The sequence below is a fragment of the Python bivittatus genome, unplaced genomic scaffold, assembly GCF_059951505.1.
Source record: "Python bivittatus isolate LINGU-HERP-01145 unplaced genomic scaffold, Pbiv_v1 ctg000700_np1212, whole genome shotgun sequence".
NCBI lineage: Eukaryota > Metazoa > Chordata > Lepidosauria > Squamata > Pythonidae > Python > Python bivittatus.
In genome coordinates this window covers 50,318,995-50,333,627 of record NW_028277098.1, presented here as the reverse complement: position 1 = coordinate 50,333,627, position 14,633 = coordinate 50,318,995, and the positions used below count along the sequence as shown (strand labels likewise).

At 37.7% G+C, this 14,633-nt stretch overlaps 1 protein-coding gene across 4 annotated transcripts in view; it reads right to left on the bottom strand.

Moving 5' to 3' along the window:
- Positions 1–4,158: 4,158 nt before the first annotated feature.
- The window catches only part of AKR1A1 (aldo-keto reductase family 1 member A1), a 34,276-nt gene continuing 23,801 nt past the window's right edge, over positions 4,159–14,633 (bottom strand). For all 4 annotated transcript variants that reach the window (XM_088154556.1, XM_088154554.1, XM_088154555.1 and 1 more), the window contains 3 exons: positions 13,904–13,976; positions 11,417–11,503; positions 4,159–5,012 (listed from right to left, as the gene is read on the bottom strand). In XM_088154556.1, coding sequence (XP_088010682.1) covers positions 4,947–5,012; positions 11,417–11,503; positions 13,904–13,976 — 226 coding nt within the window. In that variant the 3' untranslated portion in view covers positions 4,159–4,946. The remainder of the gene's footprint in view (positions 5,013–11,416; positions 11,504–13,903; positions 13,977–14,633) is intronic.

Genomic DNA, 14,633 nt, shown 5'->3' with positions numbered 1-14,633 from the left:
TACTGAATTAATCTAAACGCTATAGTCTGCAGAATATATGAACCTGTTCAGAGTTCACACACTACACAAATTAGCCAACCACATAGCACAATGTAAAAAATCCAGCTCAAAAACCACATACATAAGCAGCAACAAGGTATGCATGGTGTGATCAATCATTAAAACTGCTAGCTGGGTTTACACATCATGTTAAGTCATAAAGTGTTTTGATTCATTTGGCTTAGCCCATTGTGGCTTATTCAAAAAGTATGGTCAAATAAACTATGACCTGGTACAGTGTGTGAATTTGGCTTTGACCATTGTATCTGACCTATGTAGAATAACTGGAATGTATTTATATCATGGAAGTAAACAGAAGACAACCAGCTGCAAGATGGATGGCCTCAGTTACAGTGGTGATGGGTGTACTATCGGAAGACCTGAACGACCAGGTTAAGGACAGATTGTCATAGACAAAATCTATCAGTGTGGTCACTAAGAGTCACCATTGACTTGATGGTACAAGGACCTTAGAAGCAATATAGTACAACAGAGCTGGAATACTTTTTAAAACCATACAGGCTAGGTTCACACTCTAGGCTAAAACGTGATTGGTTAGATTGGTTCAGTGGGTCATATGAACTTGGCCAATGTCTTTGTACAGATGTTCATTCTAGAATTTTGCTCAATGTTTGTCTTAGTGCCTCATGCCAATGTAATAATAGTGCTCAATGTGAAAAATCAGTTCTGAAGTTTGGTTTTTCAGTGGAATGCCTCTATGATAGTTTGCAACCCAGATAAAATACTTTTGTAGAATAAAATCCAATAAAAGGATCTACAAGCTGCATGGAAATTATATCCTTCTATGTGGCTATCAAATCTTAAGATATATCTGTGACTTAAACCTAATTACATGATTGTTTATAGGGAAAATGTAAATAGTCTGAGGCTTCAGAATCAAATTTTCTGCTACAAGGAGGATCATTTATTTATTATTATAAGATTAATTGCTTAAAAAGGATTACTAAAAACACTGAAGCAGATTAATACACAAGCTATAGCTTCATTAATTTTATATTCCTAAATTCTAATTATAAGCATAATAACCTTTCACAGTGATACTTCGCTGACACAAAAGCTACAGAACAAAAATATTACAAAAAACAGATATATCAACTTACTTGCTTCACAGTATCATTCTGGAAAAGTGATAATTGCATTATTTCAGGTGGGGATATAGGACAGACTGCTTTGGTGAGTGATCTGTACTGGGAATCACATGAGAAGAGTGCAATGCTAATACTTTTCATAGAACCTTTGGTAACTAAGGTCAATGGTCATGGGAGGTGCCAGGCTTAGAGGCATTATTTCAGAGCTGTTTCATGCTTCCCTGAGAGATTGCACCCAGAAGGTAGTGATGGAGGAATTTCTATTTTATATCTTGATTGCTAAATTATGTTCCATAACATTCTATTTTGTTCCCTATAAAGTTTAATCTCTAATTTGTATAGAACCATGAAGAGATACTGTCAATATGCTGATGACACCTAACTCTATAGCTCCTCTCCTAGGAAGCAATTAGTACTCTTGAACACTACCTAAATTCCATAATGGGTGGGATTAGGGAAAACAAGTTAAAATTCAATTCAGAGAAGACAATGATTTGGGGCAGCCTGTTTTGGATGAGATTTCACTCCCCGTGAAAGAGTAGGTCTTAAGCCACTGGAGTGCTCTTTAAATTCAGTTATCATAAGTTCCAGGGTGGCAGGTGCACTAAAGAACATGTTTGCACAGTGATATCTTGTGCATTTCTGTGCTAGTCAGATTTGACAAGGGTTATCCATTTCTTCGTTACATCATGATTTGACCATTACAATGCACTCTTCATGGATCTTTCTATAAAAGTTCCACTAGTCTTAATTGGTGCAAACTGGAAGACGTTAGGCTTTTATGATGCCTATGTTGCAAGTTCTGCAGTGGATGCTAATCAGGCACAATTTAAGGGGTATCTGCTTTAAAGCTGTAAATTGATTTAAATCTGGATATTAGGTACATTCTATAGTTTACCTCTGCCACTACAAATTTGCCCAGACATTAAAATGAGCAGGATATAACCTTTTGCAGATGCCTTCACATTCAGAGGTACATTGTTGAAGCATGTACGAGAAAGCTTTCCCTTGCATCATTCCAAACCAATGAAATGCACTCATTTGAGAGCTGTGCTTCGATTTCTTTTATCTCTGCCCTCAAGACAGCAATTAAGATTCATCTTTTGTTAGGTCTTTAGCAGTTTAGTGTGCATGTATGTAAGTATGGTGCCTTCGAGTCAGTGTTGACTCCTTGCAACTACCTGGACTAGTCCCTTCAGTTTTCTTGCCAAGATTTTTGGAAGTGGTTTGCTACTGCCTCCTTCCTAGGGCTAAGAAAGAGTGACTGGCCCAAAGTCACCCAGCTGGTTTTGTGCCTAAGGAAGGACTAGAACTCAGAGTCTCTTGGTTTCTAGCCTGGTGCCTTAACCAGTACGCCAAACTGACTATTTCAATATACTCTAAATTCTTTTATTTCTTTCTTCTTAAAATGGAGTTGTATTTATGTTGAATTCAATATATCTGTATTAATATTTCAGGTTCTTCTATTTCTGGCTCAGGAGAAGGAAATGGACAAATCTGTACAGAATGGGAGAAGCTTCACTCCAAAGTACAAATACATTCTGAAATTCTTGTGAGGTTGTTTAGATCTCTCAAGACATCCAAACCAACCCATTTTTATGGAAAGTTATGTTTCAAAGTGTTAACACATACCTCAATGCCGCATTTAACATAATGTTTCATTTTATGCCAAACATAACAAGCAAATTGTCACCATCTTAATTGTTTTTTGCATATTTCCCCCCTTTTTTTATTCCATACATTCACTTTCATTTTTTAACAAAAGTAGAAACAGGGCTGGGTTATCTTCAAAGCTGCCTGCTCTGAAATGAATCTGAACTTCCAGTAATATCAGGCCTGCTGAGAACTGTGGCTCCAAGGCAGTTCCACCTGTAGGGATCCTATAATTGGACCTTCTCAAGGATGATTTCCTTCTAACTTGCCCTCACATATATAGACCACCATCTTCCTGATATGCTTTCCTAGTGTGTGAAAATGTGGCTACAAGAGACAGTATTAAGGCCTGCCCTGGTGGATAGGGCTATAATGGTTTAAATTATGCTTTTTTGTTTGCTATTTTTTAATATTTAAGTTGCTCAGAGCTGGATGGAATGAAGCACATATATTTTAGTAATAAAATAAGAAGACTGGAGAGAGATGATAGTCATGTTAAGATACATAAAGGGAAGCTACAAAGAAAATGTGCAAGAGCTAATTTCCAAGATCACAGAAACTTGGACCAGAAATAACAAGTATAACTTGCAGCTACCTAAATTTCATTTAATTCAAACTTATGGTAAGATCTGAATAACAATGGAACAGTCTACTTGCAGAGACTGTGGGTTCTCCATCTTTGGAAATTTTCTAAAAGAGGCTGGACAGCTACCTCTCAAGGATGGTTTAATTGTAGTGGGCTGGACTAAATGATTCTTGTGGTCCCTTCTAATTCTACAGTTCTATGAATCTTCCACTTAATAAGGTTTAAATAATGGCGTACTAGCAACAGTCTTGTGCAATCTGGATCTCCAGCCGGGTAAGCATTGCTAAAAATTCTGTGAGTAGAAAACCATGCATCTGGAAAGCATAAAGTTGAGGAAGGCTGACATAGATGATGTTTGAAACTCATAGCAGCTAATGAATTTGCTTGTATAAATAAAGTTGTTCTTATTTTCTGAAGAAATAGATTTTTAAATGTCTGTGTCTCTATCAGAAATCTGACACTGATGATTTGTTAAGAACAAGTGCTACAAAGAGAACTGGGATTATATTTTGGATTTTACTGATTTGCTAAAGATATGGCACATGTAATTAAGCTACATGATTAGGTCAAGAATGTTCCTATTAGAGCTACAGAGAAAGAAATTTATTTGTGCCCCCTTTAGTTTCATTTGAAAAATTAAAGTTCTGCACTGGGACTGGTTCAAGTCCCCCTTAATCATAGACTTAGCCCCCCTGCCAGGGACTTGATATTATATCTATAGATTCTTTTAATTAAAAAAAAAGGAAAGCCATCATACTGCAAAGAGAAGCATCAACCTCAAGCATGATCTTTATTTCCAAGAATGTAATATATCCCAAAGGTGTTCTGAGAAAATAAGAGGGATAGGGTCTGCAAACAGTTCTTATTTATAAATCTGCTGCTTGCCTAGAAACAAAAAAGAAATTGAGGTGGGAGACCAGAGTGAGTAACAGATTAGAACCTTACTAGTTTGCTTTCTAGTGTTCTGTGATATGCCCACCATGGCAGCCATTTTGTGGCATGTAAAATCAAATGTAATACTAACCCAGAGAGTAAGAGATCTCTAGTTTGGAAGGTGATCCTACTATGCGATAGAGTTGATTTAGTTAAATATAAGCTGAGGTGGCAAATGATTTTCATTCAGCTCTAAAGGCAGCAGCAATACTAAGCATACTCTTCTGGTCTGTATTACCAAATACATATTGGGATAAAGTCAAGAACTCTGCTGTCAAAATCTATACATAACTATTAGGAGTTATGACAGGAGATCCAAAATTTTAATATGTAAAGCATACTTAATACTTCTTGCATTTATTCCTATTATTCCTATTTGAGCAAATATTTTGGCCCAAATGTTTAAAAGAAGTGGCAGAAAAGTGTTATTTAAGATCTTACAAAAATTTCTGAGGTTGCACAATTTATATTGTTAAACTATTGTTTCTCTAAAACCTTTGTTAACTCTTCAAGATTAAATAAAATCCTACAGATATAAAATTTTATTTGGCTTTTTAAAAATCTAATAATTGATGGCAGTAGCAATCCTGAATGGAGTTACATCTCATCTTGGTAAACTCTATGAATTAATATGGTTCATTGAAGGGATAGAGTGGGTGTCCAGCATCCCTTGCTATCAGTTTGTCCCCCACCTGGAAAAGACAAAGAAAAGTGTTAGTTAAAAAGAAGCACGATTGTTCCTATTATTTCAAAGTGAATAGCATTCTCAGAAGTTTGGCTTTATTTAATAACAAAATCATCCTTTTTACTCCTCTGACAGCTTCTAGAAATAAACCTTCTGTATCAATTGCAACTTAAAATCAGCACGATACTACATTATACACGCAAAGGTAGCAAATACATCACTAAACTAAGTACAGCTCAGGCCTCTGAAGCAGCACAGCTTCCAACGTAGGGTTTTTTTTTTTAATTTTTACACATACACACACACACAAACATGGTAAAACATCAGAGAATATAAACAAGAACTTGGTGAGAATGGTGAATGTTTTAAATATTTGCATTTGCTATATCATATTTATCAATATGTAGTGTTGAAAAGAACACTTTAAAAGAAACATGTTAGAAAACATCTATCCTAGTGATAAATCTTAAGAAAATGGGAAGGAGGCATTATACTTTTGCAAATGACCTTAACTAACATTTAGGATTTTGAAAAGCTTTTAAGACAAATTGACACTACAGTAATCCTTTGCCATACCCAAGACAACCATACAAATTTGATCTCCATGGGAGATTTTCTGTATTTCAATTTGCCTTTCATAACCCTCAGAATCTGAGTATTGGCAAAGCAGAGAAACATCCATGAAAGCTGATGTGTGCTGGTGCAATGGTTCTTCTCATCAGAGATGGAGGGAAGCAACAATTGCAGTCTGATTTCATTCTTTCTCAGTGAGCCTCTGTTGCAAGTATTTACACTTGTACTCACATTCTTAAGTGTTCTACACATGTGAGTGTATATATGCATTGGCCTTGTTAGTTACTGATATCCTAATGGGGCAAAGTCCTATTAGTGATATAGTAATAGTTTCCTAAATGAAAATGACAGCTGTCTACTAAAAAATAAATAAATTAAAATGACCCCCAAGCATGTGATCAGAGGTGAAGTTCCTTAGTGCTTTAGGTTTGTGATGGTCTTAGAAGAAAAGATCCTGATGTGTGGCAGTGCTTCAAGAGATTTAATGGTCAAGATTCTATGTTTTTATATCGGGCCCGTAATCCACATGATTTTATGGATAAGAACAAGAGCCTATTTTCTAGAGTGTGGAAAGGCATGGGTAACTGGTGCACTTTTAACGTACTGATTCAAAATCTGTTTCACCCATGAAATAAACACTATTTGAAAAATAAAAATGTACCTTTCAAGGTGTGGCTGATTTTTAATAATGCTCCTTACTATCCTGAGGATAAGTTGCTCATTCAAATACTGAAACATATCACTCTGTTAGGCCACGGACAAGAATCCAAGAACTGATTAACATCATCAAGAATCTCCAAAAACAGACTGCTTCATCAAGCAGTGATAAAGAAAAACTGGAGGGACATCCATTTAAATAAACTATTGCAGCATGCAACCAAGATGACAGATGAAGTGACAAACATTCATCCTTTTATGGAATACAGCATGGCTTAGAAAGTCACTAAATGAGATTAAAATACTATATAAAGAAATGCAAAAAGACTTAAGAAATAAAAATATTCAGCCATCTAGTCATGCTTCCTTCAAAAAAAGCTGCAAGTCCAACAGCCAAGCCTGAGCCTCAACCATTCATTAGTGGATGTGAACAGCCATCATCATCAACATTATCTATATTAATATCACCAGAGCAAGTAAGGTAAGGATTACCTCTAAACTTATATTGTTCTCAAAAATATATTCTGGGTTTTTTTACTATTGTTTCTTTATACTGATGTTTTTGTTTTATTTTAATATTAAGGAATCTTAATAGGTTGAATCATGATTTAATTCCCTTAATCCTACTTTTCCCATATGGTCTTAGGTTTATCAAATTGTGAGGGTTTTCAAAAAGGGAACCTTTGTAATTGGCAACAGGTTACTGTATAGTTGTGTTCTATACCTCAGAAGCCACTAGAGGGCACACGATACCAACCAAAAAACAAACACATTTAAACTTTACATTTGTTCATGTTTTCTATTAAATGTTGCACTTTAAGAAATGGATTAAAGTACAAAATAAATCCATAAAATCCAGTAACAATATTTTCAAAGTAAATATCTGATCCTTTTTGAGATGGAAGTAAAATCCTCTACAGTGCTACCATATATTCTTCATAATCTAAAAAAAGACCGTTTTCAGTCATCTTAGACCATGTTCTGAATTTAAGCTTTTCAGCAGTAAGAGTTACATTCAAGGAGGATCTTAAAACAGCATGTCTATTCATGTTTTCTTATGTGAATAAAGCACAGATGAAGAAAACTAGTTGCTCTTTGTATTTTACTCCAGACTTAATAGATTATATGTTGAAAAATAACTTTTGGTACTACATATACCCCTTCATGGATCACTGCCTTGTCGTGGCGAAGGGGCTTGCGTAACTCAGTGAAGCCATGAGTTATACCATGCAGGGCCACCCAAGACGGACAGGTCATGACAGAGAGTTCTTACAAAATGTGGTCCACTGGAGAAGGAAATGGCAACCCACTCCAGTATCCTTGCCAAGAAAACCCCATGGACAATGTTAAAAGGCTAAAAGATATGACGCCGGAAGATGAGCCCCTCAGGTCAGAAGGTGTCCAATATGCTACTGGGGAAGAGCGGAGGGCAATTCCAAGTAGCTCCAGAAAGAGTGAAGCAGCTGGGCCAAAGCCGAAAGGACGTTCAGCTGTGGATGTATCTGGAAGCGAAAAGAAGGTCCGATGCTGTAAAGAACAATATTTTATAGGTACCTGGAGTGTAAGATCTATGAACCAAGGCAAGCTGGATGTGGTCAAACATGACATGACAAGATTGAACATTGACATCTTGGGAATCAGCGAATTGAAATGGATGGGAATGGGTGAATTTAATTCAGGTGACCATTATATCTACTACTGTGGCCAAGAAACCCTTAGAAGAAATGGAGTAGCACTCATAGTCAATAAGAGATTGGGAAAGGCAGTAATGGGGTACAACCTCAAAAACGACAGAATGATCTCAGTGCGTATCCAAGGCAAGCCATTCAACATCACAGTAATCCAAGTCTATGCCCCAACCACTGATGCCGAAGAAGCTGAAATTGGCCGGTTCTATGAAGACCTACAACACCTTCTAGAACTAGCACCAAAAAAAGATGTCCTTTTCATCATAGGGGATTGGAATGCTAAAGTAGGAAGTCAAGGAGTAATCGGAATAACAGGCAAGTTTGGCCTTGGAGTACAAAATGAAGCAGGGCAAAGGCTAATAGAGTTCTGTCAAGAGAACAAGCTAGTCATAGCACACACTCTTTTCCAACAACACAAGAGACGACTCTACACATGGACATCACCAGATGGTCAATACCGAAACCAGATTGATTATATACTTTGCAGCCAAAGATGGAGAAGCTCTATACAGACAGCAAAAACAAGACCAGGAGCTGACTGTGGCTCAGATCATGAGCTTCTTACTGCAAAATTTAGGCTTAAATTGAAGAACGTAGGGAAAACCACTAGACCACTCAGGTATGACTTAGATCATATTCCTTGTGAGTACACAGTGAAGGTGATGAATAGATTTAGAGGATTAGATATGGTAGACAGAGTGCCTGAAGAACTATGGACGGAGGTCCGTAACATTATATAGGAGGCAGCAACTAAAACCATCCCAAAGAAAAAGAAATGCAAGAAAGCAAAATGGCTGTCTGATGAGGCTTTACAAATAGCTGTGGAAAGAAGGAATGTGAAAAGCAAGGGTGAAAGGGAAAGATATAAGCAACTGAATGCAGATTTCCAGAGAATAGCAAGGAGAGATAAGAAGGCCTTCTTAAATGAACAATGCAAAGAAATCGAGGAAAACAATAGAATGGGGAAGACTAAAGATCTCTTCAAGAAAATTGGAGATATCAAAGGAACGTTTAGTGCAAAGATGGGCATGATAAAGGACAAAAAAGGCAGGGACCTAACAGAAGCAGAAGAGATTAAGAAGAGGTGGCAAGAATACACAGAAGAACTATACAAGAAAGATCTTTTTTTTTTTTAATAATTTTTTTTATTTTTTACAACAAACACAAAACATACATAAACAAACAAGAACATAGAAAAGCATAAAAAAAAAATCTTCCATTTTATACCGTGTGTCAACCAGTTACCAACTCGTTGGTGCCCCTTTCATAATCTTAAATTCTCATATCTATTCAAAATATACTTGTGTACTTATCAATTAACAATTATTAATCATTCATAGCTAGTCTATAGAATCATTTATTACAAGAAATTTTAACTTTCAATAGGATTAGTAGTACATTTTCATCTATCGATTATATGTGTATATATATATACAAGAAAGATTTTAATGTCCCTGATGTCCATGCTGGTGTGGTCACTGACCTTGAGCCAGGCATCCTAGAGAGTGAAGTCGAGTGGGCCTTAGGAAGCATTGCTAACAACAAAGCTAGTGGAGATGACAGTATTCCAGCTGAGTTATTTAAAATACTAAAAGACGATGCTGTTAAAGTGCTGCACTCAATATGTCAGCAAGTTTGGAAAACGCAACAGTGGCCACGGGATTGGAAAAGGTCAGTTTATGTTCCAATTCCAAAGAAGGGCAATGCCAAAGATTGCTCAAACTATCGCACAACTGCACTCATTTCACATGCTAGCAAGGTTATGCTCAAAATGAAGCTAGGCTTCAGCAGTACGTGAACCGAGAACTACCAGATGTACAAGCTGGGTTTCGAAGAGGCAGAGGAACTAGAGATCAAATGGCCAACATTCGCTGGATCATGGAGAAAGCACGAGAGTTCCAGAAAAACATCTACTGCTGCTTCATTGACTATGCAAAAGCCTTTGATTGTGTGGATCACAACAAACTGTGGCAAATTCTTAAAGAGATGGGGGTACCAGACCATCTTACCTGTCTCCTGAGAAATCTGTACGCGGGCCAAGAAGCAACAGTTAGAACCGATCATGGAACAACAGAATGGTTCAAAATAGGGAAAGGAGTACGATGAGGCTGTATACTGTCACCCTGCTTATTTAACTTATATGGAGAGTACATCATGAGAAATGCCAGGCTGGAAGAATCACAAGCTGGAATTAAGATTGCAGGGAGAATCATCAATAACCTCAGATATGCAGACGATACCACCCTAATGGCAGAAGGTGAAGAAGAACTAAAGAGCCTCTTGATGAGGGTGAAAGAGGAGAGTGTGAAAGCTGGCTTGAAACTCAACATTAAAAAAACTAAGATCATGGCATCTGGACCCATCAATTCCTGGCAAATAGAAGGGGTAGAAATGGAAGCAGTAACAGACTTCATTTATTTGGGCTCCAAGATCACCGCAGATGGAGACTGCAGCCATGAAATTAAAAGACACTTGCTCCTTGGGAGGAAAGTTATGGCAAACCTAGATAGCATATTAAAAAGCATATTAAAGACGTCACCTTGCTGACAAAGATCCGCATAGTCAAAGCTATGGTTTTTCCAGTAGTAATGTATGGCTGTGAGAGCTGGACCATAAAGAAGGCTGAGCGCTGAAGAATTGATGCCTTTGAACTGTGGTGCTGGAGAAGACTGGACTGCTAGGAGGTCAAACCAGTCAATCTTAAAGGAAATCAACCCTGATTGCTCATTGGAAGGATCGATAATGAAGCTCAAGCTCAGATACTTTGGTCACCTAATGCGAAGAGAGGACTCTTTGGAAAAGACCCTGATGCTGGGAAAGATCGAAGGCAAAAGGAGAAGAGGATGGCAGAGGATGAGATGATTAGATAGGATCACTGAAGCAATGAGCATGAAACTGAGCAAACTCAGGGAGGCAGTGAAGGACAGAAAGGCCTGGCGCAATATGGTTCATGGGGTCACGAAGAGTCGGACATGACTTAACGACTGAACAACAACAACAACTACATATAAGGATTGTAACTTCCTAAAGTAATTAATCACTGCCTCAGTCTTACTGTGTAGAAAATAAAACCAGACTTCTCTGGATGTTAAACTGCTTTTAAATATTACAGTATTTACTCCTATCATGCAGATGTGTGTTTGTGACTGAAACATCACGTGAAGATCTCTGCCCAACAGGCTGATCTACCATGCCCATCCAACACACATGTTGAAGCATAAGTCAAATGTAGCATTTCCAATAGCATTCACAAAGAGGCAATGATACTACATACTTAAGTACTTAAGTACTACACACTTAGCTTATCATCTACACTGTTGGCCACTTTCCATTTTGCTCCAGCTGTTTTGATTCAAAGGTCTGAATACCAATTACAAAGAGAAGCATGGTTCTAGTTGAAGGGACAGAAGACAACACACTCAGAAAGTGTGTTCTACAAACTTCAGTTACACTGAATTTTTTTTTTTTTTTAATGAACAGAAACAATAGTTACCGTGACCATTGGCACAATATATCGCCAGTTCTTATTCAGGCTCTTGATAAAGTTCATTTCTTCAACAGTCAGACTGAAGTCAAACACCTAAAACAGATAAGTACATTTACTACTAATTCAGACTATGCTTTTCACTGTTGCTACTTTGTGAGATGGTGAGCTTTCTTAATAGCTAAAAATTCCTCTGTACAACATGTATAAATGCAAATTTACAAGACAAATAGGTGGAGAACATATCTAAATAATGATTGCAATCTACTGGAGATGTGCAATGCTTCATTACCAAAGCGAAAAGATGCTTTGAAGTGGGCATGGGTGTGCATGCTGCATTTATCTGCACCTCCTTAAAGATGCAGCTTCTTGAAGGTGATGCAGATAGGTGTGGCATTGGTGCACCTGCCCACTCTGAAGCACATTTTTGGCTGTAGATCTGAAGCATTGCACATCCTCACTACCTAAAGAAAACATTAGCTTCTTTTCCTCCTTCTGAAGTGGGTCCCACACTCCACCTGCTCATGTCACTTCCCAGTATCAGTACAAGCATGTCTGGTATATGAATACTGAGTTGGGAAATTTGTAGCCTTTCAGGTATTGGTTAATTATAATCTCAGCATCTCTCACCATTGTCTATAGTGGCTGAAACCACTGAAAACTGGAGCTTGCTAACATCAGATTCATGACTCCTGCTGTAGTGGCTTTAATGTTCTTCCAATAAGGCTGAAGAGTTACAGAGAAGGTGGCTCATTCATAGGCCTTACAGCTGAATGAGTCACAACATCCTCAGGCATGCTACCGCAGAAGCTTTTGCAAAGATTCAACTAAGTACCATGGATTTTGAAACTGTCTCGGCATGCCTAATATGCCATAGTTCTTCAAGCAGAGTGGGTCGCAACGATGAAAGGGGTATTTCATGACCATAGAAACAGTTCTGACTTCCACTAGGGATTTTATCATCATGAACTTCCCCTAAATCAAAGTAAGTAGCAAAAGAAAGATTCACCATGGGAAGGTAAGGCCAAGTCCCACAGAACTGATTTCCTGAGTAAGGCTAGTAGTGCCCAACTGATAGCCACCTTCCTTGGTTGACAAGATACCAAAGTGACTATTACTGATTTATTCCCATCAATTAACTATTCAGCTCATCTTTCCCATAACCTATCAAACTTAACTGACTAGAAGATGGGGGAGCAATTTTCTTAGGCGGGTTAAGCAAAAAGGCTATTTTTTTGGAGGCAAGAACAAACCCAACAAGTAATTCTCTTGGAAGAAAAGCACTGATATTAATTCTGCTTCTCATCATTGCAAAAAGAGTAACTTTCCAATCATCCAGAGATGTAATTCCTCTCCAAGTAATATGTAGAAATAATATAAAAAGCTGGACAGCTGTACAGCTGTTCTCTAATGCAAAAGAAGAAATTACAGATTTTTTTTTTTGCAGCAATGATTTCTAAATAGGAAAAGGGAGGGCGAAGGGATTTATATTTATTTGAATTTTTCTAAAGCCTTTGAGATATATCAAAGAGGTTGTAGTGACTTCATTTAAATCCAGAAGGAAAATGCAACATTAAAATATTGTTTGAAGTGCGGTTTAAAGCAATTCAATAATATGATAGCACACAGAAATGTTGGATTCAACTGGACCCATCAAGATCAAAAGAGAAAAGATTCTCTTTAAAGTCTGGGAGGCAGAAGGTAATGAAGCTTACAAGTGAGGATCTGTTAAATAGATTGAACACAAAAACTGCAAGCACCAGATATGTTAAACCAGTACACTGTAACAGGTGAAAAAAAAAAACAGCCTCATAAACAAGCCTAGAATCTGGTTGGTAAGATCTAATAGTAAATTAGTTCATCAGCTAGTGCATCAAACCAATCAGAATGGGCAAGTTGTGCATTCATCAGCTCTAGTAAAATGATAGCAAGGATACATCAGTTAAGAACTGCATTCTACCTATACAGGTAGTCCTACTTACTGACCGGAATTGGGACTGGCAACTCCATTGCTAAACGATGTGGTCATAAAGTGAAACATCATATGATCACAACTGACTTACAATGTTAGTTCCAGCTGCAGTCATTAAGTGAATCACCTGTAGTCATTAAATGCAATGTCACATGACCGTGACTTGCAACTTCCTACCAGCTTTCTCATTGACTTTGCTTGTCAGAAGCCAGCTGTAAAGGCTGCAAATGGCGACCACGTGACCGCAGGACGCTATGGCTGTTGTAAGTGCAGGCTGATTGCCAAGCACCAAAATTGCAATCATGTGACTGCAGGGACACTGTGACAGCTGCAAGTTTGAGGACCAGTCATAAATCTCCTTTTTCAGTGCCATCATAACTTCAAATGGTCACTGAATGAGTAGTCAGTAAGCAAGGAGTACCTTTACAATATATTTCCAAGGAAAAGACACAGCTGAAGCTTCAGTACCGCTGACCAAAGCTGCCTCCTGTCTTCTGGGAAGTCAGTCAGGAAGTCCCACTCACCTGGAGATTCTGGAGTATGCGTGCAGGGGTAACACTCTTGGGAATAACAACCACTTTCCGTTCAACTTGCCATCTGCCATAGAGTTAAACAGCAAGCTGTAATTTTCCCATACAGAGTAAACTAAATCCAAGGTGGTCTACCTTGACAGGAAAAACAGTATTGTCTTACAATGCTACAAAACTTTCATGGTTTTCCAGAGTACCTTTGGGTTTAAAGTTAAACATAATGTCATTATAACACAGAACACTAAACAAGCTTTTTTGAATGGAACTTCAAAGTGTATTCCTAGAATCCATGGTTCTTTTAAAAAACTGAGCCACTACTTGCTTTTGCTAAATTAATTAAAATGTTTGTAAAGCATCTTCTCTTGTAAATTTCTTTTTTAAATTACTAAGTTGTTTCCAACAGAATAAAAACATTAATACTGTATAATAAAATAATATTGTATTAACAAAATATAATAACATTTTTGTTACATAGTAAAGATTAATGCCCTTTTAGTAGCTAATTTAGTGGCTAGTAGGGTTTAGCTATTTTTGGATGATCTCTGGTGATGGGGGTAGTACATCCATCGTTGCTCTTCTTGACCTCTCGGCAGCTTTTGATACCATCAACCATGGTATTCTTTTGGGTCGGCTGCAGGAGTTGGGGCTGGGTAGCATAGTGCTGTGCTGGTTCAGCTCCCTTCTCCAAGGCCAAACCCAACTGGTGTTGATAGGGAGTGAGAGG